Below are 25429 nucleotides of genomic sequence, written 5' to 3'. Positions count from 1 at the left end.
AATAGGCTTTGACTCGTCGTCCCTCCATAGTATTAATTGAAGGTCACGATCGTCTTCGTGGAGATTAACTTGCCTAAAGAATTTCTCGACATCTCCTGTAAGAACATATAGGTACTGACGAAAGCGTAATAATATAGAAAAGAGTGAATCTTGTACAGTAGGACCTATTCGTTGCAAATCGTTAATAGATAAGCCCGAGGAGGTGCGAGCGGATCCGTCGAATACCACTCGTAGCTTAGTCGACTCGCTATTTTGTTTGAGAACCGCGTGATGACACAAAAAATAGCACGGGTTCGGCTTATAATTATTTGTTAGAACGGAACAATGACCTAGACTAATGTATTCGTTAATAAAATTAACGTATTGTGATTTAAGCTCGGGATTAGCTCTAAATCGCTTTTCTAAATTAAAAAACCTTTTCTTAGCTAGAAAGTATGAATTACCTAAGCAATTAGGCGAGTCTTTGAGAGGCAAACGCACACAAAACCTGCCGGACGAATCGCGAGAAGTGTGAGTCTTAAAATGCTGCTCACATGCTTTCTCGTCGTCGCTTAAAATTGACCTTGGCGGCAGCTCTTCTAGCTCCCAGAATCGACTCAGAAGTTTATTAAAGTTATCTGACTGCGCCTTAGAAAAATTGCAACTATAATTTTTAGAGATTCGCGAGTTTAAACAAATAGGACCGGATAAAATCCAGCCAAACTCCGAATTAATAAGATTAGGCTGTTTAGAGCCGAGCGATTGTCGCTCACTACCTACGATGTTCCAAAATAGATCAGCACCGACTAGCACATCTATTGGAGAAGGCCTATAAAAACTAGGATCGGCTAGCTGAACATCCGTAGGTATATTAATAAGCTTAGGGTCCATCGTAAACTTAGGAATTTCGCCAGTCAGATCAGATAGCACTGGGCAAGTAAGTTGCACAGTATAATCACTGTGTAATGATTTTAATTTAAATTCGCAAAATTCGTTTACCCAGTGTGAGGTTGAATTGCCTATGCCTACAACGTTGATCGAGCCTGCGGGCCGTGATCGTAAACCTAACTTGTCCCTCAGACGCTTAGAAGCTAGGCTGCACTGACTGCCGCAGTCGAGTAGCACACGGACAATTTGACGCTTATTATTGCATGGATTAATCGCCAAAACCATAGCCGTAGATAATAAAGTGAAAGTATTTTGACCTGAATTTGTCGTGCAAAGAGTTTGAGTAATTGAATCAGAATTAGATACATTATTGTCTGCAGGTGACTTTACTTGACCTTGAGAGTTATCATCGCAAAGTAAAGTATTGTGTCGTCGTTTACAATTACGACAAACACCAAATTTGCAAGTGAAAGCTTTGTGGCCCGGACGAAGGCAATTTTGACAAAGCTTAGATTTTATGACTAAACTTTGACGCTGTTCAATAGGCATATTCCTAAACTTATCGCAATCGTAAATGCGATGTTGTTTGTCGCAAACAACACAATTTTTGAAAGTGGTATTATTGTTACCTACGCTAGAAATTTGCGCTGTAAATGAACTATTATTGTTTGACATTGAACCTAATCGCCTTTTATTATGATTGTTAGAAATTTTATTAGAACTTTTATTTAACTTATCCTCGATACTTCGGCTGTGATTATAAGTTTCTAGGATATCAGCCCGCTGTTTTAAAAATGAATTAAATTCCTCAAGTGAAGGTGACCCCGAGAGAGTATTTCTATATTCCTCCCACTTCATACTGGTTTTGCTACCTAGTTTTGAGGAAATAATGTGAACTATAATTGAGTCCCAGTATGATGTTTGTTCACCTAAGCTAGATAGGGCGCGAAGATTTTTATTTGTGTTGTCAATAATAGACCTAAGTGTAGATGCGCTTTCGTTAGATTTTACGTCGAAGTTTAGCAGGGCATTTAAATGATTTTTAATTAGTAATCGCTTATTGTCATAGCGCTCGCGTAACAAGTCCCACGCTTTATTATAGTTAGACTCTGTGACCTCTAAATTGCTAATCACACGAGCGGCCTCACCCTCTAAGTATGAATTTAAGTAGCAAAATTTGATTGGAATAGGTATGTGCTTGTTTTCGTGAACGAGAGAACAATATAGGTCGCGAAACTCAAGCCACTTGTAATAGCTACCATCAAACTTGCCTATTTGTAGTGTAGGAGGCTTAAAACCTAAATCTGAGCGCTCATGACAGCATGAAGACGTGCTTTGAGCATCACAGAGAGGAGGTGTCTTGCTACCGTTATGCTTATTTTGGTACTGATGGGCTAAAGCAATTAAATGTGCAAATTCATGCTCGATTACATCGCGCTCCTCTAACTCACTATCTATGTCTGTCGAATTTAATACTTCTATCTGAATTTGCAAATCTTCGAACGCACTAGATAAGCTCTCAATTTTAGGTAATTGAACGTTAAGTTTAGATATTTCGAGCTCATCTAAAACGTCAACTTTCTCGAATGAAGCTAGATAGTTTTTAAATTTAGTTAAACGACCCTTTACTGAGCTACGTTTAGCGTAAAGTTCCTTTAACTTAGCATCTGACATGTTTATGAATCACTAATAATTGTTAATTGAAAAAATTAATAAGAAATTGTGAATGAATATTGTAATCTTACGCCACTCCAAGGTATTGCAACCGGTTTACCACGCTAGCCAGGCCGGCGACGCGCAGATTACCTACGTGGTCAGCTGATATCAAGTCCACCGAAGTTCCTGAAATTCGCAGTTACAATAATGTGAATCGTAGGAAATATAAATCGAAAACTGCGATTATTGTAAATAGAAAATTAAGTTAAGGTAATTAGTTAAGTCAGTTAAGTGTTGTAAATAGTTAATTCTTGTAAATATAACTTGTAGTAATATAAATTATTGTTTAATTTTAACCTTAGAATACATAAAACTTAATATAATTTAATTGTGTAAATAGATTAGGGAAAAAATTGCTAGAATAATAGCACCAAATAGCTTCCATAAATTACGTACCGAGTTTGGTGGGTAGGCTAAAGCTAATTATAGCCTAAATTATAGAAATAATTTTTAGATTTAGCTTGAATCTTATTATTTGCTGTAAATAGCTAAAGATTGAGTTGCGTCAATCGATCCCTCGTGAAATGATCTATATTGATCGATAAGATCCACGTTCTTTGCACTACCGCTATCCACACAGGTATGAAACTACTAGAAGAACGGGATTTTAGGAATAAATGAGAAAAGGAATAGGGACACTTAGCTGGTTGGCTGACGCTGCGGCGCGAAGAGCTGACCGGCGTGGTTCCAGAAGCTGTGCCACCTGCCGCTGGGAATAGATGAGTCGTCTGCGATCGCTGCAGACCTCACGACGGCTGATGATGCTGCTGAAGATTCCTCGGGCTGCGCTGCTGCGGCGAAGACCTCTCACCGGTGGCGATGATGTCCCGAGAACAAAGGCAAACCAGTTAAGTGTCCTGTCACGGTCGCCAATTTTTCTTGTTAGAAACAAGAAAAGACTTGGAAATTGCTTATTCAAAACAACTTCGTACAAAATACAATTTATTCTGTACTATTACAAATAGGGATCGATTATAGATTGCAAAGATTTTAGTGGATAACAAATGATACGATATGCGGCTACGGGCGATTGTAGGGCGAATAGAGGACGGGCCTTCTAGACAGGTCGAGCCCCCTCCTCAGTCCTCGATGACGTAGCTGATGACGTGAAGCGGTGGGGCCCGCCAACCATTTAATTGAAGCGCCTTACAGAAGAAAATAGCAATCGCTCGCTGCTGGTTCTCGTGGTTATGTTAATGCCAGGCTTTAACACATTGATATATTTTCTGGATGGAATATAGGCCAACTGCACGGTACACTTTAACTCCTTTATTTTAGAACGCCTTCTGTTGTCAACTTGTCATATATATTAGAAATGCAGTAAGAGTTCTATAAGATAAGATAGATTGATTATTATTATACCAAGTGATAATATTATTAAACATAATATTCTAACGTTTTAAAAACTATAAACAAAAACATAATAACTAATAAGTATGATTAGTTCTATGTTACAATGAAGTAAAAAATAAAACGCCATCTGTTGAATCGTATTAGAACTAAAATGTTCATTGCATCGATATATTTCTGGATTTTTATAATAATATACATAAAATATATTTCATTTTTTTTAAATATTATTTTAATACACATCCAAGACCCAGGAACATTGAAAACTTTTTGTTCCGCCTGCGGGACTCGAACCCAGGACCCCCGGGATGAGCGCTGGCCACGCGCAATTCGAATTAATTTTCATCGATATTTTCATGGAAATAAGATATTTTCCCACATCAAAATGTAGCCTATGTCCTTTCTCAGACTCTAGGATAACTGTGTACAAAATTTCATTGCAATCGGTTCAGTAGTTTTGGCGTGAAAGCGAGACAGACAGACAGAGATACTTTCGCATTTATAATATTAGTATGGATCTCAAAGGAAGCTAGATACGTGTTTAGAGCATCTTTTCTTGGATGTGTCTCTCGTCGGAGCATCAGTTACTTGTAGAGTTGATTTATTGAAACATAGTTTGCAGACCGAACTAGCAGGCGCTGTTTGTAAGAAAAAACTCGTCGTTTGATTAAAAGTAAAGCTGGATGGTAGTTTTTGAAGTGATCATTTTGTTAGATCGATTGCCACGCTTTTTTGCATAGATTATTTGTGAACTGTTATTTGTTACTGAGTTGAAAAGAAGGCGCACACAACTTGCAGCGCAACAAACGCGCAGCAACGGGCGTGCAGTTGCATGCGGTCGAAAGGCCTTCGCAGTAAGCTGGGAATGAAACCAAATTGAAAGGCTTGTGTGTAGCACTATATTTGTAGCCTATTTTTGTAGTATAATCAGGGCAAAGCGAGCCCTATAGGTATATCCCACAACCTGTGCATTTTGTGGTACACTTTAGGTACAAAAAAACTATCAAGTCTATTGATTTGTGACTTAACATACTACTTTTTATTTATATGTAGATGTATTATTATCATCAGTCAGTCAAGGTGTGACGATGCGAGCCCTCACAAAGTTTGGCTTTTAGCTAGTATTATGACTAATGACACGTTTTATCTTGATTAATCACCTACTATGGTCAATCTTTACCATATACAGTTTGACTGTTTGAATCTGGTTTTAAATAGCTTGAGTTGAATGTATTGAGTTGTGCTTTGTGGCCGGGAACTTCATATCCTATCTTACTGTTTTGATTATACCTCATTTTTTGTCGCAGGATGGACGCCTACGCAGCGGCGACATGCTGCTGCGGATCGGCGCGGTGTGCGTGGTGGGCATGTGCGCGCGGCAGGCGGCGGCCGTGCTGCGGCAGTGCGGCGCCTGCGTGCGGCTGCTGGTCGCGCGCCCGGCGCACAGCGGCACGGCGCAGCAGCAGCCGGTGAGTGCTGGCGGCGACATGCTGCACCTATGTGAAGTTAGCAACCGAGTTCAAGGTAAATGATTTTTATATATGTCATTCGATTGTACCCGGAGTGTACCCGATTGTACCGCAATTAAAATCGTTTGTACCTCAATAGGGTAGAAATGGGGGGGGTGGTAAAATTTGCTTAGCAACCGACATAAAGATACCGGAATTTTAATGATGCCATCTGGAAGAGTATCGTTTGTACCGGATTGTACCCGTTTTTAAAGTTAATTTTTTTTTTTGATTTTACGAAAAAAAAACAAAAAAAAATTTTTTCCCTAAAAATAAGGCTTTGTACGGAGTAGAAGGAAAGAAAGTATATAAAGCAGTTCAAATGTGTAAAAGAAGTTATTTTTTGAGGTAGATTCGTTCGGTCTTGACGAATTTTCCAATATCTTACTATAAAAGTCGGAGTTATATTTTGCAGTTTTTTTGTAGTTTGTACCTCGCCAAAACAGAAAGATTATAAAAGAAGATACTATTCACTTTAAATTCACACAAAATTTTTTGAGACAACAACGACAGAAATTCGATCGGTCTTGACGAATTTTCGAATATCTTACTATAAAACTCGGAGTCAAATTTTGCAACTTTTGTCATTTGTACCTCGCCAAAACAGAAAAATTATTAAAGAAGATACTATTCACTTCATATTTACACAAAAAAATTTGAGGTACAAACGATTTTTCATATAGTAACAACGTCAGAGATTCGATCGGTCTTGAAGAATTTTCGAATATCTTACTATAAAACTCGGAGTCAAATTTTGCAACTTTTATCGTTTGTACCTCGCCAAAACCGAAAGATTACAAAAGGAGATATTATTCACTTCATATTTAAACAAAAAAATTTGAGGTACAAACGATTTTTCATATAGTAACAACGTCAGAGATTCGATCGGTCGTGACGAATTTTCGAATATCTTACTATAAAACTCGGAGTCAAATTTTGCAACTTTTATCGTTTGTACCTCGCCAAAACCGAAAGATTATAAAAGAAGATACTATTCACTTTATATTTAAACAAAAAAATTTGAGGTACAAACGATTTTTCATATAGTAACAACGTCAGAGATTCGATCGGTCTTGAAGAATTTTCGAATATCTTACTATAAAACTCGGAGTCAAATTTTGCAACTTCTATCGTTTGTACCTCGCCAAAACCGAAAGATTACAAAAGGAGATATTATTCACTTCATATTTACACTAAAAAATTTGAGGTACAAACGATTTTTCATATAGTAACAACGTCAGAGATTCGATCGGTCGTGACGAATTTTCGAATATCTTACTATAAAACTCGGAGTCAAATTTTGCAACTTTTATCGTTTGTACCTCGCCAAAACCGAAAGGTTATAAAAGAATATATTATTCACTTCATATTTACACAAAAAAATTTGAGGTACAAACGATTTTTCATATAGTAACAACGTCAGAGATTCGATCGGTCTTGACGAATTTTCGAATATCTTACTATAAAACTCGGAGTCATATTTTGCAACTTCTATCGTTTGTACCTCGCCAAAAGCGAAAGATTAAAAAAGAAGATACTATTCACTTCATATTTACATAAAAAAAAATGAGGTACAAACGATTTTTCATATAGTAACAACGTCAGAGATTCGATCGGTCTTGACGAATTTTCGAATATCTTACTATAAAACTCGGAGTCAAATTTTGCAAATTTTATCGTTTGTACCTCGCCAAAACCGAAAGATTATAAAAGAAGATACTATTCACTTCATATTTACACTAAAAAATTTGAGGTACAAACGATTTTTCATATAGTAACAACGTCAGAGATTCGATCGGTCTTGACGAATTTTCGAATATCTTACTATAAAACTCGGAGTCATATTTTGCAACTTCTATCGTTTGTACCTCGCCAAAACCGAAAGATTACAAAAGAAGATATTATTCACTTCATATTTACACAAAAAAATTTGAGGTATGTCGTAATAAGAAGTTCTTATTGTATTAAAAAGTATATTAAATCAGTTGTCAACGAGCCGGCGTTTTGATTATACAACATGGTGGCAGCGGAAAAATAAAATATTTTAGAAAGAAAATAAAACGCTTATATTCCATATTCTAATTACGGGAAAAGTAATAAGAAGTAGAGAGTTACAAGTATGGAGCACGCTCGTCCGCCTCCAGAGCTCTGTTTGGGAGGCAACTCCGTCAGCCGGGCTGACGCATGGAAAAGGTGGATTACTCAGTTCCACCTTTTTACGAAGGCATCAGGGATGCAGAAGGAGGATAGCGGGGTACAGGTCAGTCTGTTGTTAAATCTCATCGGCCCGGACGGGTATGATATTTATGAAACTTTTCAATTTGCGAATGAATCGGACCGAGACGATATTAAAATTTTGGAAGAAAAATTTAATAAATACTTTGGAATTAAGAAAAATATTATAGTAAAAAGGTTCAGTTTCTTCATGAGGTGTCAAGAAACTGGTGAAACTATAGACCAATATGTAACTGCATTGAGACTTTTAAGTAAACCGTGCGAGTTTAAGGACCTGGAGGACGAGTTGATCAGAGATCGAATCGTGTGCGGCATTCGCGACAAGACACTTCGCGATCGCATGCTGCGGCATGAAGACCTGACTCTCGATGCTGCTATTGGCATTTGTCAGGTCGAAGAGGTGTCGCAGGAGAGCAGCCGAGTGTTGCAAGCGGGGCCATCTCGCGTGGATGGCGTGAACGCACGCATGGTGCGTTTCGGCAGCGGCGGCAGCAGTGGCGCTGGCAGTAGCGCTACCAGAGGGCGCCGCGGCGGACAGCGGAGCTGGCCACAGCGAGAGCACCGGGTCGCAGTCGGCGCTGCTGACGCTGGTGTGCTGCGACGGGGCTTCGCGAAGACGGCTACGTCATTGCGTTGTCGTCGATGTGGAGGCGAGTGCAAGCACGTTGGCGAGTGCCCCGCCATAGGTAAACAATGTTACGTATGCAATAATATTGATCATTTCTCGAAAATGTGTAAGGTACGGAAAGTACACAATATTGAATTAAAAGAGCAAATGTATGACCAACAAAATATTTCGGACGCGGAAGCTGAGGAAGAGTTGTTTACGATATCATCCTTAGATAATATTGCCGAAATTAATTGTGTATCGGAAGATTGGAGTGTAGTTTTATATAGTAAGAATGGGTCTGAAAAATTTAAATTAGATTCGGGGGCTGACATAAATGTCATTTCTTACGAACGTTTTTTGGACTTAGGATTCGACTTGAGATGTATTAATGTCAATCATAAGATTAAATTACAATCGTATAGTGGTAACTTTATTCCTATAAAGGGTGTAGGTTTTTTAAGATGGTCTTATAAGAATAAGGAATATTGTTTAAAGTTTGCTATAGCGAACATGGTCTGTCAAAGCGTGCTGGGATTGCAAGCATGCTTGGAGTTAGGACTTATTAGACGAATCCATGATTTGAGTGTCTCCAATAATGAGGATTTATTCAACGGAATCGGGTGTTTACCAGGCGAGTATCATATTGTTGTTGATAAGGGGGTATCACCAGTTATATGTGCACCCAGGAAGGTTCCATTAGCTTTGCGCGACAAGTTACAGGATGAGTTAAATAGAATGGTAAAGTTAGGAATAATAAGAAAAGTTACTCATCCGACGCCCTGGGTTAATTCTATCGTTGTGGTGGCCAAGAAAAATGGTAGTTTGCGTGTCTGTTTAGATTCTAGACCACTAAATAAGGCCATTCAACGGGCACATTTTCAACTGCCCACTTTAAATGAAATCGCTATGAAATTAAAGGGTGCAAAATTTTTTACAGTTTTAGATGCCACTTCAGGCTTCTGGTCTGTTAAGTTGGACGACGAGAGTACAGATTTATGTACATTCATAACGCCGTTTGGGCGTTATCAATATTTGAGGTTACCCTTTGGATTAAATAGTGCGCCGGAGATATTTCATGCTAAGGTAAGACAATTATTGGAAGGACTAGAAGGAGTAGATTCTTTCATCGATGATATAATTTGCTGGGAAGCAGATGAGAAGGAACACAATACGCGTCTAGGTGAGTTATATAAAAGAGCTAGGCATATTAATTTAAAGTTTAATAAAGATAAGTGTAGGATTTGTGTAACTGAGGTAACTTATTTAGGTCATATATTTAATAAGGACGGAATGCGGGCAGATACTGAGAAAGTTAAAGCTATTGTGAATATGCCAGAACCGGGGGATAAGAAGAGCTTAGAAAGATTTTTAGGCGCTATAAATTATTTATCTAAATATGTACCCAACCATTCAGAGCATATATATCCACTGACTAGGCTGTTAAAAAAAGAAACAAGTTGGTGTTGGGATGCCGGGCATAAAATTGCTTTTGACAAACTAAAATCACTGTTGAGTTCGTCGCCGGTGCTTGCGCTGTATGATGTAGACGGAGAGGTACTATTGTCTGTGGACGCGAGTAGCATTGCACTGGGCGCCGTGCTCATGCAGGCGGGCCGGCCCGTAGAGTACGCCTCTCGGACACTTACGCAGACGCAGCAGCGTTACGCGCAGATCGAGAAAGAATTGCTAGCTATTGTTTTTGCTTGTCAAAAATTTCATCAATACATTTACGGCAAGAGACACGTTATTGTTGAGACGGATCATAAGCCACTTGAGAGCATTTTCAAAAAGGCATTAAACGATATCCCAGCACGCTTGCAGCGAATGATGTTAAAGTTACAGGGATATGATTTGTTTGTTGTCTATAAGCCCGGAAAATATATGTATTTACCTGATACGCTGTCGCGTGCGCCTCTTCCTGAATTATTAGATGAGGATATTAGTAACGCTATACTGTGCCAATTAAAAATGGTTATTGAAAATATTCCAATGTCTATCAATAAATTAAGTACAATAAAAAAGGAAACGATGAAAGATAAAATGTTGCTTTGTTTGTTGAATTATATTAAGAACGGTTGGCCAGTCAATAGGTATGAAGTTCGAAATGATTTGAAGTACTTTTGGCCAATGAGAGACAAATTGTATTGCGTAGATAGTGTAATTTTTAAAAATAATCAAATTTTAATTCCAGTTACGTTACAAAATGAAATGTTAAAGATTGTACATGATGGACACTTAGGAATTGATCGATGTAAGAGACGTGCTCGTGAAGTTTTATTTTGGCCAGGAATGACTGATGATGTGGAACAATATGTGAGAAAGTGTAGAGTATGTCAAGAGAATCTAAATAGACCCGGTAAAGAACCAATGATTCCAATTTCAGTACCGAATATGGTTTGGAATAAAATTGGTATTGACATCTTTGAGTATGCGAGAAAGAACCATTTGATTTTAGTTGATTATTATTCAGGTTTTGTGGAAGTCTCTCAATTGAGTGATACCACGTCAAAGTCAGTTATAAATATAATGAAAGAGCATTTTGCACGCTATGGTATTCCAGAAACTGTCATAAGCGACAATGGTCCGCAATTTTCAGGTCGGGATTTTAAAGTTTTTTCTAACGAGTGGGGTTTTGAGCACATAACCTCATCTCCATATTATGCTCAGTCCAACGGTAAAAGTGAGAGGGCCGTACAGATGATTAAAAAACTCATCAAAAAATCGGTTGAGAGTACGACTGATTTTTATTTAAATTTACTGAGTTACAGAAATACTCCTAGGGATAATTTAGATTCTCCGGCTAAAATGATGATGGGACGCCGACTAAGGTGTAGGCTCCCAGTGCATCCAGATCATTTGAAACACGGTCACTACCCTGATCAATATAAAAATATTGTAAATAAGCAGTTAAAATATAAAATTTATTATGATCAGCATACTAAGCCACTGCCAGAATTAAGTGTTGGCGATGATGTAATAATGGTGGAAAATAATAATGAACGAATTCGTGGAAAGGTGGTCGGAAAAGCTGAGACCCCTCGTTCCTATATTGTAAAAAATAAAAAAGGAATTTATCGACGCAATCGCAGGCACTTAATTAGGCCTGTGACAGAAAACACAACAGATAACTCTGTTGTGCAAAATTTTGACAACTCGTGTGAGGAGATAGAATCCGAAGAGGAGAATAGGGATCATGGTTCAATCTATGAACCATCTGATTTAGAATCAACGGTTGAATTTGATTATTCTCCTCCTCGGACGCGAGGTTGTAAGCAGAGATAGATTAGCAATTTGTTTTATTTCATTTTATTTTATTGTTATTTAACATACTTACTTAGTTTAGAATAATCATTTTGTTTCTTTTATGTATGGGAAGATGTCGTAATAAGAAGTTCTTATTGTATTAAAAAGTATATTAAATCAGTTGTCAACGAGCCGGCGTTTTGATTATACAACAAGGTACAAACGATTTTTCATATAGTAACAACGTCAGAGATTCGATCGGTCTTGACGAATTTTCCAATATCTTACTATAAAATTAAGAGTTAAATTTTGCAACTTCTATCGTTTGTACCTCGCGAAAACCGAAAGATTATAAAAGAATATTCTATTCACTTCATATTTACACAAAAAAATTTGAGGTACAAACGATTTTTCATATAGTAACAACGTCAGAGATTCGATCGGTCTTGACGAATTTTCGAATATCTTACTATAAAACTCGGAGTCAAATTTTGCAAATTTTATCGTTTGTACCTCGCCAAAACCGAAAGATTATAAAAGAAGATACTATTCACTTCATATTTACACTAAAAAATTTGAGGTACAAACGATTTTTCATATAGTAACAACGTCAGAGATTCGATCGGTCTTGACGAATTTTCGAATATCTTACTATAAAACTCGGAGTCATATTTTGCAACTTCTATCTTTTGTACCTCGCCAAAAGCGAAAGATTATAAAAGAAGATACTATTCACTTCATATTTAAACAAAAAAAATTGAGGTATAAACGATTTTTCATATAGTAACAACGTCAGAGATTCGATCGGTCTTGAAGAATTTTCGAATATCTTACTATAAAACTCGGAGTCAAATTTTGCAACTTTTATCGTTTGTACCTCGCCAAAACCGAAAGATTACAAAAGAAGATATTATTAACTTCATATTTACACAAAATAATTTGAGGTACAAACGATTTTTCATATAGTAACAACGTCAGAGATTCGATCGGTCTTGACGAATTTTCCAATATCTTACTATAAAACTAAGAGTTAAATTTTGCAACTTCTATCGTTTGTACCTCGCCAAAACCGAAAGATTATAAAAGAAGATACTATTCACTTCATATTTACACAAAAAAATTTGAGGTACAAACGATTTTTCATATGGTAACAACGTCAGAGATTCGATCGGTCTTGAAGAATTTTCGAATATCTTACTATAAAACTCGGAGTCAAATTTTGCAACTTTTATAGTTTGTACCTCGCCAAAACCGAAAGATTACAAAAGAAGATATTATTTACTTCATATTTACACAAAAAAAATTGAGGTACAAACGATTTTTCATATAGTAACAACGTCAGAGATTCGATCGGTCTTGACGAATTTTCGAATATCTTACTATAAAACTCGGAGTCAAATTTTGCAATTTTTATCGTTTGTACCTCGCCAAAACCGAAAGATTACAAAAGGAGATATTATTCACTTCATATTTACACAAAAAAATTTGAGGTACAAACGATTTTTCATATAGTAACAACGTCAGAGATTCGATCGGTCGTGACGAATTTTCGAATATCTTACTATAAAACTCGGAGTCAAATTTTGCAACTTTTATCGTTTGTACCTCGCCAAAACCGAAAGATTATAAAAGAATATTATATTCACTTCATATTTACACAAAAAAATTTGAGGTACAAACGATTTTTCATATAGTAACAACGTCAGAGATTCGATCGGTCTTGAAGAATTTTCGAATATCTTACTATAAAACTCGGAGTCATATTTTGCAACTTTTATCGTTTGTACCTCGCCAAAACCGAAAGATTACAAAAGAAGATATTATTCACTTCATATTTACACAAAAAAATTAGAGGTACAAACGATTTTTCATATAGTAACAACGTCAGAGATTCGATCGGTCTTGACGAATTTTCGAATATCTTACTATAAAACTCGGAGTCATATTTTGCAACTTTTATCGTTTGTACCTCGCCAAAGCTGAAAGATTATAAAAGAAGATACTATTCAATTCATATTTACACAAAAAAATTTGAGGTACAAACGATTTTTCATATAGTAACAACGTCAGAGATTCGATCGGTCTTGACGAATTTTCGAATATCTTACTATAAAACTCGGAGTCATATTTTGCAACTTTTATCGTTTGTACCTCGCCAAAGCTGAAAGATTATAAAAGAAGATACTATTCAATTCATATTTACACAAAAAAATTTGAGGTACAAATGATTTTTCATATAGTAACAACGTCAGAGATTCGATCGGTCTTGACGAATTTTCGAATATCTTACTATAAAACTCGGAGTCAAATTTTGCAAATTTTATCGTTTGTACCTCGCCAAAACCGAAAGATTATAAAAGAAGATACTATTCACTTCATATTTACACTAAAAAATTTGAGGTACAAACGATTTTTCATATAGTAACAACGTCAGAGATTCGATCGGTCTTGACGAATTTTCGAATATCTTACTATAAAACTCGGAGTCATATTTTGCAACTTCTATCTTTTGTACCTCGCCAAAAGCGAAAGATTATAAAAGAAGATACTATTCACTTCATATTTAAACAAAAAAATTTGAGGTATAAACGATTTTTCATATAGTAACAACGTCAGAGATTCGATCGGTCTTGAAGAATTTTCGAATATCTTACTATAAAACTCGGAGTCAAATTTTGCAACTTTTATCGTTTGTACCTCGCCAAAACCGAAAGATTACAAAAGAAGATATTATTAACTTCATATTTACACAAAATAATTTGAGGTACAAACGATTTTTCATATAGTAACAACGTCAGAGATTCGATCGGTCTTGACGAATTTTCCAATATCTTACTATAAAACTAAGAGTTAAATTTTGCAACTTCTATCGTTTGTACCTCGCCAAAACCGAAAGATTATAAAAGAAGATACTATTCACTTCATATTTACACAAAAAAATTTGAGGTACAAACGATTTTTCATATGGTAACAACGTCAGAGATTCGATCGGTCTTGAAGAATTTTCGAATATCTTACTATAAAACTCGGAGTCAAATTTTGCAACTTTTATAGTTTGTACCTCGCCAAAACCGAAAGATTACAAAAGAAGATATTATTAACTTCATATTTACACAAAAAAAATTGAGGTACAAACGATTTTTCATATAGTAACAACGTCAGAGATTCGATCGGTCTTGACGAATTTTCGAATATCTTACTATAAAACTCGGAGTCAAATTTTGCAATTTTTATCGTTTGTACCTCGCCAAAGCTGAAAGATTATAAAAGAAGATACTATTCAATTCATATTTACACAAAAAAATTTGAGGTACAAACGATTTTTCATATAGTAACAACGTCAGAGATTCGATCGGTCGTGACGAATTTTCGAATATCTTACTATAAAACTCGGAGTCAAATTTTGCAATTTTTATCGTTTGTACCTCGCCAAAACCGAAAGATTACAAAAGGAGATATTATTCACTTCATATTTACACAAAAAAATTTGAGGTACAAACGATTTTTCATATAGTAACAACGTCAGAGATTCGATCGGTCTTGACGAATTTTCGAATATCTTACTATAAAACTCGGAGTCATATTTTGCAACTTCTATCGTTTGTACCTCGCCAAAAGCGAAAGATTAAAAAAGAAGATACTATTCACTTCATATTTACACAAAAAAATTTGAGGTACAAACGATTTTTCATATAGTAACAACGTCAGAGATTCGATCGGTCGTGACGAATTTTCGAATATCTTACTATAAAACTCGGAGTCAAATTTTGCAACTTTTATCGTTTGTACCTCGCCAAAACCGAAAGATTATAAAAGAATATTATATTCACTTCATATTTACACAAAAAAATTTGAGGTACAAACGATTTTTCATATAGTAACAACGTCAGAGATTCGATCGGTCTTGAAGAATTTTCGAATATCTTACTATAAAACTCGGAGTCATATTTTGCAACTTTTATCGTTTGTACCTCGCCAAAACCGAAAGATTACAAAAGAAGATATTATTCACTTCATATTTACACAAAAAAATTAGAGGTACAAACGATTTTTCATATAGTAACAACGTCAGAGATTCGATCGGTCTTGACGAATTTTCGAATATCTTACTATAAAACTCGGAGTCATATTTTGCAACTTTTATCGTTTGTACCTCGCCAAAGCTGAAAGATTATAAAAGAAGATACTATTCAATTCATATTTACACAAAAAAATTTGAGGTACAAACGATTTTTCATATAGTAACAACGTCAGAGATTCGATCGGTCTTGACGAATTTTCGAATATCTTACTATAAAACTCGGAGTCATATTTTGCAACTTCTATCGTTTGTACCTCGCCAAAAGCGAAAAATTAAAAAAGAAGATACTATTCACTTCATATTTACATAAAAAAAAATGAGGTACAAACGATTTTTCATATAGTAACAACGTCAGAGATTCGATCGGTCTTGACGAATTTTCGAATATCTTACTATAAAACTCGGAGTCATATTTTGCAACTTTTATCGTTTGTACCTCGCCAAAGCTGAAAGATTATAAAAGAAGATACTATTCAATTCATATTAACACAAAAAAATTTGAGGTACAAACGATTTTTCATATAGTAACAACGTCAGAGATTCGATCGGTCTTGACGAATTTTCGAATATCTTACTATAAAACTCGGAGTCATATTTTGCAACTTTTATCGTTTGTACCTCGCCAAAGCTGAAAGATTATAAAAGAAGATACTATTCAATTCATATTTACACAAAAAAATTTGAGGTACAAATGATTTTTCATATAGTAACAACGTCAGAGATTCGATCGGTCTTGACGAATTTTCGAATATCTTACTATAAAACTCGGAGTCAAATTTTGCAAATTTTATCGTTTGTACCTCGCCAAAACCGAAAGATTATAAAAGAAGATACTATTCACTTCATATTTACACTAAAAAATTTGAGGTACAAACGATTTTTCATATAGTAACAACGTCAGAGATTCGATCGGTCTTGACGAATTTTCGAATATCTTACTATAAAACTCGGAGTCATATTTTGCAACTTCTATCTTTTGTACCTCGCCAAAAGCGAAAGATTATAAAAGAAGATACTATTCACTTCATATTTAAACAAAAAAATTTGAGGTATAAACGATTTTTCATATAGTAACAACGTCAGAGATTCGATCGGTCTTGAAGAATTTTCGAATATCTTACTATAAAACTCGGAGTCAAATTTTGCAACTTTTATCGTTTGTACCTCGCCAAAACCGAAAGATTACAAAAGAAGATATTATTAACTTCATATTTACACAAAATAATTTGAGGTACAAACGATTTTTCATATAGTAACAACGTCAGAGATTCGATCGGTCTTGACGAATTTTCCAATATCTTACTATAAAACTAAGAGTTAAATTTTGCAACTTCTATCGTTTGTACCTCGCCAAAACCGAAAGATTATAAAAGAAGATACTATTCACTTCATATTTACACAAAAAAATTTGAGGTACAAACGATTTTTCATATGGTAACAACGTCAGAGATTCGATCGGTCTTGAAGAATTTTCGAATATCTTACTATAAAACTCGGAGTCAAATTTTGCAACTTTTATAGTTTGTACCTCGCCAAAACCGAAAGATTACAAAAGAAGATATTATTAACTTCATATTTACACAAAAAAAATTGAGGTACAAACGATTTTTCATATAGTAACAACGTCAGAGATTCGATCGGTCTTGACGAATTTTCGAATATCTTACTATAAAACTCGGAGTCAAATTTTGCAATTTTTATCGTTTGTACCTCGCCAAAACCGAAAGATTACAAAAGGAGATATTATTCACTTCATATTTACACAAAAAAATTTGAGGTACAAACGATTTTTCATATAGTAACAACGTCAGAGATTCGATCGGTCGTGACGAATTTTCGAATATCTTACTATAAAACTCGGAGTCATATTTTGCAACTTTTATCGTTTGTACCTCGCCGAAGCTGAAAGATTATAAAAGAAGATACTATTCAATTCATATTTACACAAAAAAATTTGAGGTACAAACGATTTTTCATATAGTAACAACGTCAGAGATTCGATCGGTCTTGACGAATTTTCGAATATCTTACTATAAAACTCGGAGTCAAATTTTGCAATTTTTATCGTTTGTACCTCGCCAAAACCGAAAGATTACAAAAGGAGATATTATTCACTTCATATTTACACAAAAAAATTTGAGGTACAAACGATTTTTCATATAGTAACAACGTCAGAGATTCGATCGGTCTTGACGAATTTTCGAATATCTTACTATAAAACTCGGAGTCATATTTTGCAACTTCTATCGTTTGTACCTCGCCAAAAGCGAAAGATTAAAAAAGAAGATACTATTCACTTCATATTTACATAAAAAAAAATGAGGTACAAACGATTTTTATAGTAAGATATTCGAAAATTCGTCAAGACCGATCGAATCTCTGACGTTGTTACTATATGAAAAATCGTTTGTACCTCAAATTTTTTAGTGTAAATATGAAGTGAATAGTATCTTCTTTTATAATCTTTCGGTTTTGGCGAGGTACAAACGATAAAATTTGCAAAATTTGACTCCGAGTTTTATAGTAAGATATTCGAAAATTCGTCAAGACCGATCGAATCTCTGACGTTGTTACTATATGAAAAATCGTTTGTACCTCTAATTTTTTTGTGTAAATATGAAGTGAATAATATCTTCTTTTGTAATCTTTCGGTTTTGGCGAGGTACAAACGATAAAAGTTGCAAAATTTGCCTCCGAGTTTTATAGTAAGATATTCGAAAATTCTTCAAGACCGATCGAATCTCTGACGTTGTTACTATATGAAAAATCGTTCGTACCTCAAATTTTTTTGTGTAAATATGAAGTGAATATAATATTCTTTTATAATCTTTCGGTTTTGGCGAGGTACAAACGATAAAAGTTGCAAAATTTGACTCCGAGTTTTATAGTAAGATATTCGAAAATTCGTCACGACCGATCGAATCTCTGACGTTGTTACTATATGAAAAATCGTTTGTACCTCAAATTTTTTTGTGTAAATATGAAGTGAATAATATCTCCTTTTGTAATCTTTCGGTTTTGGCGAGGTACAAACGATAAAAATTGCAAAATTTGACTCCGAGTTTTATAGTAAGATATTCGAAAATTCGTCAAGACCGATCGAATCTCTGACGTTGTTACTATATGAAAAATCGTTTGTACCTCAATTTTTTTTGTGTAAATATGAAGTTAATAATATCTTCTTTTGTAATCTTTCGGTTTTGGCGAGGTACAAACTATAAAAGTTGCAAAATTTGACTCCGAGTTTTATAGTAAGATATTCGAAAATTCTTCAAGACCGATCGAATCTCTGACGTTGTTACCATATGAAAAATCGTTTGTACCTCAAATTTTTTTGTGTAAATATGAAGTGAATAGTATCTTCTTTTATAATCTTTCGGTTTTGGCGAGGTACAAACGATAGAAGTTGCAAAATTTAACTCTTAGTTTTATAGTAAGATATTGGAAAATTCGTCAAGACCGATCGAATCTCTGACGTTGTTACTATATGAAAAATCGTTTGTACCTCAAATTATTTTGTGTAAATATGAAGTTAATAATATCTTCTTTTGAAATCTTTCGGTTTTGGCGAGGTACAAACGATAAAAGTTGCAAAATTTGACTCCGAGTTTTATAGTAAGATATTCGAAAATTCTTCAAGACCGATCGAATCTCTGACGTTGTTACTATATGAAAAATCGTTTATACCTCAAATTTTTTTGTTTAAATATGAAGTGAATAGTATCTTCTTTTATAATCTTTCGCTTTTGGCGAGGTACAAAAGATAGAAGTTGCAAAATATGACTCCGAGTTTTATAGTAAGATATTCGAAAATTCGTCAAGACCGATCGAATCTCTGACGTTGTTACTATATGAAAAATCGTTTGTACCTCAAATTTTTTAGTGTAAATATGAAGTGAATAGTATCTTCTTTTATAATCTTTCGGTTTTGGCGAGGTACAAACGATAAAATTTGCAAAATTTGACTCCGAGTTTTATAGTAAGATATTCGAAAATTCGTCAAGACCGATCGAATCTCTGACGTTGTTACTATATGAAAAATCGTTTGTACCTCAAATTTTTTTGTGTAAATATGAAGTGAATAGAATATTCTTTTATAATCTTTCGGTTTTCGCGAGGTACAAACGATAGAAGTTGCAAAATTTAACTCTTAGTTTTATAGTAAGATATTGGAAAATTCGTCAAGACCGATCGAATCTCTGACGTTGTTACTATATGAAAAATCGTTTGTACCTCAAATTTTTTTGTGTAAATATGAAGTGAATAATATCTTCTTTTGTAATCTTTCGGTTTTGGCGAGGTACAAACGATAGAAGTTGCAAAATATGACTCCGAGTTTTATAGTAAGATATTCGAAAATTCGTCAAGACCGATCGAATCTCTGACGTTGTTACTATATGAAAAATCGTTTGTACCTCAAATTATTTTGTGTAAATATGAAGTGAATAGTATCTTCTTTTATAATCTTTCGGTTTTGGCGAGGTACAAACGATAAAATTTGAAAAATTTGACTCCGAGTTTTATAGTAAGATATTCGAAAATTCGTCAAGACCGATCGAATCTCTGACGTTGTTACTATATGAAAAATCGTTTGTACCTCATTTTTTTTTATGTAAATATGAAGTGAATAGTATCTTCTTTTTTAATCTTTCGCTTTTGGCGAGGTACAAACGATAGAAGTTGCAAAATATGACTCCGAGTTTTATAGTAAGATATTCGAAAATTCGTCAAGACCGATCGAATCTCTGACGTTGTTACTATATGAAAAATCGTTTGTACCTCAAATTTTTTTGTGTAAATATGAAGTGAATAATATCTTCTTTTATAACCTTTCGGTTTTGGCGAGGTACAAACGATAAAAGTTGCAAAATTTGACTCCGAGTTTTATAGTAAGATATTCCAAAATTCGTCACGACCGATCGAATCTCTGACGTTGTTACTATATGAAAAATCGTTTGTACCTCAAATTTTTTAGTGTAAATATGAAGTGAATAATATCTCCTTTTGTAATCTTTCGGTTTTGGCGAGGTACAAACGATAGAAGTTGCAAAATTTGACTCCGAGTTTTATAGTAAGATATTCGAAAATTCGTCAAGACCGATCGAATCTCTGACGTTGTTACTATATGAAAAATCGTTTGTACCTCATTTTTTTTTATGTAAATATGAAGTGAATAGTATCTTCTTTTATAACCTTTCGGTTTTGGCGAGGTACAAACGATAAAAGTTGCAAAATTTGACTCCGAGTTTTATAGTAAGATATTCGAAAATTCGTCAAGACCGATCGAATCTCTGACGTTGTTACTATATGAAAAATCGTTTGTACCTCAAATTTTTTTGTGTAAATATGAAGTGAATAATATCTTCTTTTATAACCTTTCGGTTTTGGCGAGGTACAAACGATAAAAGTTGCAAAATTTGACTCCGAGTTTTATAGTAAGATATTCGAAAATTCGTCACGACCGATCGAATCTCTGACGTTGTTACTATATGAAAAATCGTTTGTACCTCAAAGTTTTTAGTGTAAATATGAAGTGAATAATATCTCCTTTTGTAATCTTTCGGTTTTGGCGAGGTACAAACGATAGAAGTTGCAAAATTTGACTCCGAGTTTTATAGTAAGATATTCGAAAATTCTTCAAGACCGATCGAATCTCTGACGTTGTTACTATATGAAAAATCGTTTGTACCTCAAATTTTTTTGTTTAAATATAAAGTGAATAGTATCTTCTTTTATAATCTTTCGGTTTTGGCGAGGTACAAACGATAAAAGTTGCAAAATTTGACTCCGAGTTTTATAGTAAGATATTCGAAAATTCGTCACGACCGATCGAATCTCTGACGTTGTTACTATATGAAAAATCGTTTGTACCTCAAATTTTTTTGTTTAAATATGAAGTGAATAATATCTCCTTTTGTAATCTTTCGGTTTTGGCGAGGTACAAACGATAAAAGTTGCAAAATTTGACTCCGAGTTTTATAGTAAGATATTCGAAAATTCTTCAAGACCGATCGAATCTCTGACGTTGTTACTATATGAAAAATCGTTTGTACCTCAAATTTTTTTGTTTAAATATGAAGTGAATAGTATCTTCTTTTATAATCTTTCGGTTTTGGCGAGGTACAAACGATAAAAGTTGCAAAATATGACTCCGAGTTTTATAGTAAGATATTCGAAAATTCTTCAAGACCGATCGAATCTCTGACGTTGTTACTATATGAAAAATCGTTTGTACCTCAAATTTTTTTGTGTAAATATGAAGTGAATAGTATCTTCTTTAATAATTTTTCTGTTTTGGCGAGGTACAAATGACAAAAGTTGCAAAATTTGACTCCGAGTTTTATAGTAAGATATTCGAAAATTCGTCAAGACCGATCGAATTTCTGTCGTTGTTGTCTCAAAAAATTTTGTGTGAATTTAAAGTGAATAGTATCTTCTTTTATAATCTTTCTGTTTTGGCGAGGTACAAACTACAAAAAAACTGCAAAATATAACTCCGACTTTTATAGTAAGATATTGGAAAATTCGTCAAGACCGAACGAATCTACCTCAAAAAATAACTCCTTTTACACATTTGAACTGCTTTATATACTTTCTTTCCTTCTACTCCGTACAAAGCCTTATTTTTAGGGAAAAAATTTTTTTTTGTTTTTTTTTCGTAAAATCAAAAAAAAAAATTAACTTTAAAAGCGGGTACAATCCGGTACAAACGATACTCTTCCAGATGGCATCATTAAAATTCCGGTATCTTTATGTCGGTTGCTAAGCAAATTTTACCACCCCCCCCATTTCTACCCTATTGAGGTACAAACGATTTTAATTGCGGTACAATCGGGTACACTCCGGGTACAATCGAATGACATATATAAAAATCATTTACCTTGAACTCGGTTGCTAACTTCACATAGGTACATGCTGCTGCGGTGGCGCGGTGTGGATATGGCATAAGTTTAGGGATATCAAACCCGTCATTATGTATACCCGAAGAAATTGATTCCTAGGCAGTTGACAGACCAACGACATTTGGTCGGATCATGTCAATTCAATGATAATTGTGATCTGTCTTTCGGCTGGGTTTGACATAACGCGACCAAACTACTACTAATTTGACATTTGTCAGTTTGACAGTTTTGACAATTCATTTGCTGAATTGATTGACAGGAATTGCTAAATGTGACCATTTTAGCCCCGCTGGTACGGTGCATATGACGGTCTACGTGTATCGTTATAAAACAACGCCAAAGCTCTATAACTCACCACAATTAAAATTTAACTCAAAACAAAACATAAGTTTCGGTCCACCGTCTACTCGTTACAGTCCCGTAACATTTTGATACATTTATCAAGGCATTAAAAGCCACTAATAGCGTTATTGATGTTATTACCGGGGCAGAAGCACGTAGCACGTACGTGTACGCGAGTGAGCTAATATGAGCAATATCATAGCAATATTATGAGTTATAACCGTCGAAATACAATACGGTATAGAACGGTAATTCTCATTTGACTGCTGAAATATGGCTGCAATTACTGTCATAATTAATACGTACGTACTACCCTGTTACTTCAAAAGATGAGTTTTTACCAAGTTTTATCCAGTGTAGATAGGTACATGGTTTCTATATGAGCTGATTGCTTATAATATATTTCAAAATTTTCATTAGACCATTATTTTATCGTATTTTTTTAATTATCTTAAAATAGCAACTTTAAAAACACGTGCCATTATAAAATATTAAGACGCAATCTCAGCTTACAGCGTTTTGCAAAAATAAAAATAAGCTCAAACTTGGGCGATTGTTATCCTACTACGGGTACAAAACGCTGCAATATTTAATATTTTTGCAAAACGCTGTAAGCTTACAGTATTTTGCAGAAATATTTCATCCACATTTTGGGTTACAGCAAGATACATGGGATATTTCGGTTAAAAACTTGTTCTAATATTTGTTGGGTTCAATTAATACAAAGCTTACATCAAGTAGATAAATGTAGACTATAATATTATTACAAAACGATGTAACCCGGGTTGAATTGTTTAGTCGTAACAGGATGGCGCAATGAAATTTGTATGACCGATCCGAGTTTGACAACTAACTACAAGGACGATAGTTTCACGAAATGCAAATTTACGTATGCATAATATTGTGCTCTTCCATAGTATTTACTTGTTATTCGTATGTTATAGCATACATATATACGAGCTGTAGAGTGCTCAGCCAAACATTAGTACTTAGTCGTGGTTTTTACGATACATTTATAAAGCTTTTTACAGCACTCCGCGAGTTAATGCAATGAAAGCTCCATGAGAGACTTTTAAGCTTCGTAAACAACTTTATTAAATTCCCATGCGCCGGATTTTCCAGGCGTAAAAAGTTTTAGTGATGCCTATAAACAGGTAAACTTTAGCTACCTTTTTCGGTAAAAACCTGCGTTGTGCGTTAATTTTTTTTTCTTACACAAAAGCTATGTAGTGGACGTGGTGTTCTGTAAGTTCTTAAAAAGCTTAAAAGACAGTTTATTTTGCAAGAGCCATTTTACACTGAAAAGTGAAATAAATTGATGCAATATATTATGAAGAGTAAGTTTAAAAGGTATCTTAGATCTCGCCCCCGGCCTCGGCAAGGCTTCGCGTCTCGAGCACCTCTTTAGATTGAGGCTAGTCTTTTTGTAGCCACTCCAGTAGCAACTATGTCACATTTTTAATGATCTTTTGAAAGGGGAAATGAATTTTTTCTATCTCGTATTAATACTTAAAGATAAAAATTATTTTATGTTGAACGTCATTTAGGTGAAACTAAACTTAACTTAAATTCATTCACTTATTTAATGTACTTATTATTAAAATGTATGAGCATTACGAATTAAATATTTAGTAGTCTGTGGTATTAATAATAGCTAAGAAACACCAAGTAAGTACGTAAATTCTCATAAAAATAGTATTTTACAGAAGAATCTTTAAGTTCTTTTATTTTCGAACTTTCTAAAGTTTCAAGTGAAAATGAGAGAATTTACAGTCGTCGAAGAGATATCTTTATCTTCTAAAGCAATCTCGCAGCGAGTACTCTCGACTCTCGAAGTGGGAATGCATTGAAACTCCTGCATATGCAATCGAGTGCTCTTCTCAAACTTAAGCTGTAACAGTAACATAGATGGCTTCGACGATCTCATATAATTTTACTGTGACTTTATTGAGATGCTTACTGCCGCACCTAGAGACATTAAATATGAATAACCTTTAATTTAATGAAGAGTTTAACAGGCGTATGGAATTATGTCAATTTTTATTTAATTACATTTAAGGAAATAAAAAAAGTAAAATCTTTATTCCAATTTTTGTTCGTCAAAGACCTAAGTAATTAACGTTCGTCTCTGAGTTCGTCTCAGTTAGAGTTGAAAACTTATCAATAGTGGGTTTGGCACCCGGTGCTCTAGGTATTTTGTGGTATTTTTTATCAGATTTTTATCAAGTTTTCTGGTCTTATTTGCTATTTGAATTAATTTTTGTTAAATCCTAGTTTCCAAATCGTCTTCTCTCAAGCTTAAACAGACTCTGCATCTAAAATCAGATCAAAATTGCAGTAACATTCATGTTATGGAACAAAAGAACTTTGATAGACAGTCCGAGGTTTAGTTACAAATAGTTTTACGCAAGATTCACTAACTGAAACGAGAATAGACTATGTAGTGTTATTCGTAGTCGTATTGTTTACAGTTGTTAGTCGGCGAGCTCTGTCCGGCTCGCAGGTAATATCCGGCTCATGGCGGCTCGCCGGAAGTCAATCCCGATTCCCGGCTGTCATCCATTACGTCGCTTCC

General features: G+C 34.6%; 1 protein-coding gene across 1 annotated transcript in view; it reads left to right on the top strand.

Annotated features, from left to right (window-relative positions):
• Positions 1–25429, top strand: part of LOC121727564 — a 186466-nt gene that overhangs the window by 31817 nt on the left and 129220 nt on the right. The window contains exon 4 of the mRNA XM_042115452.1: positions 5241–5402. Within this exon, the coding sequence (XP_041971386.1) occupies positions 5241–5402 (162 nt within the window). The remainder of the gene's footprint in view (positions 1–5240; positions 5403–25429) is intronic.

The sequence above is a fragment of the Aricia agestis genome, chromosome 6, assembly GCF_905147365.1.
Source record: "Aricia agestis chromosome 6, ilAriAges1.1, whole genome shotgun sequence".
NCBI classification, from domain to species: domain Eukaryota; kingdom Metazoa; phylum Arthropoda; class Insecta; order Lepidoptera; family Lycaenidae; genus Aricia; species Aricia agestis.
Note: the sequence above shows the minus strand (reverse complement) of the source record. Positions and strands in the feature narration are given on the sequence as shown.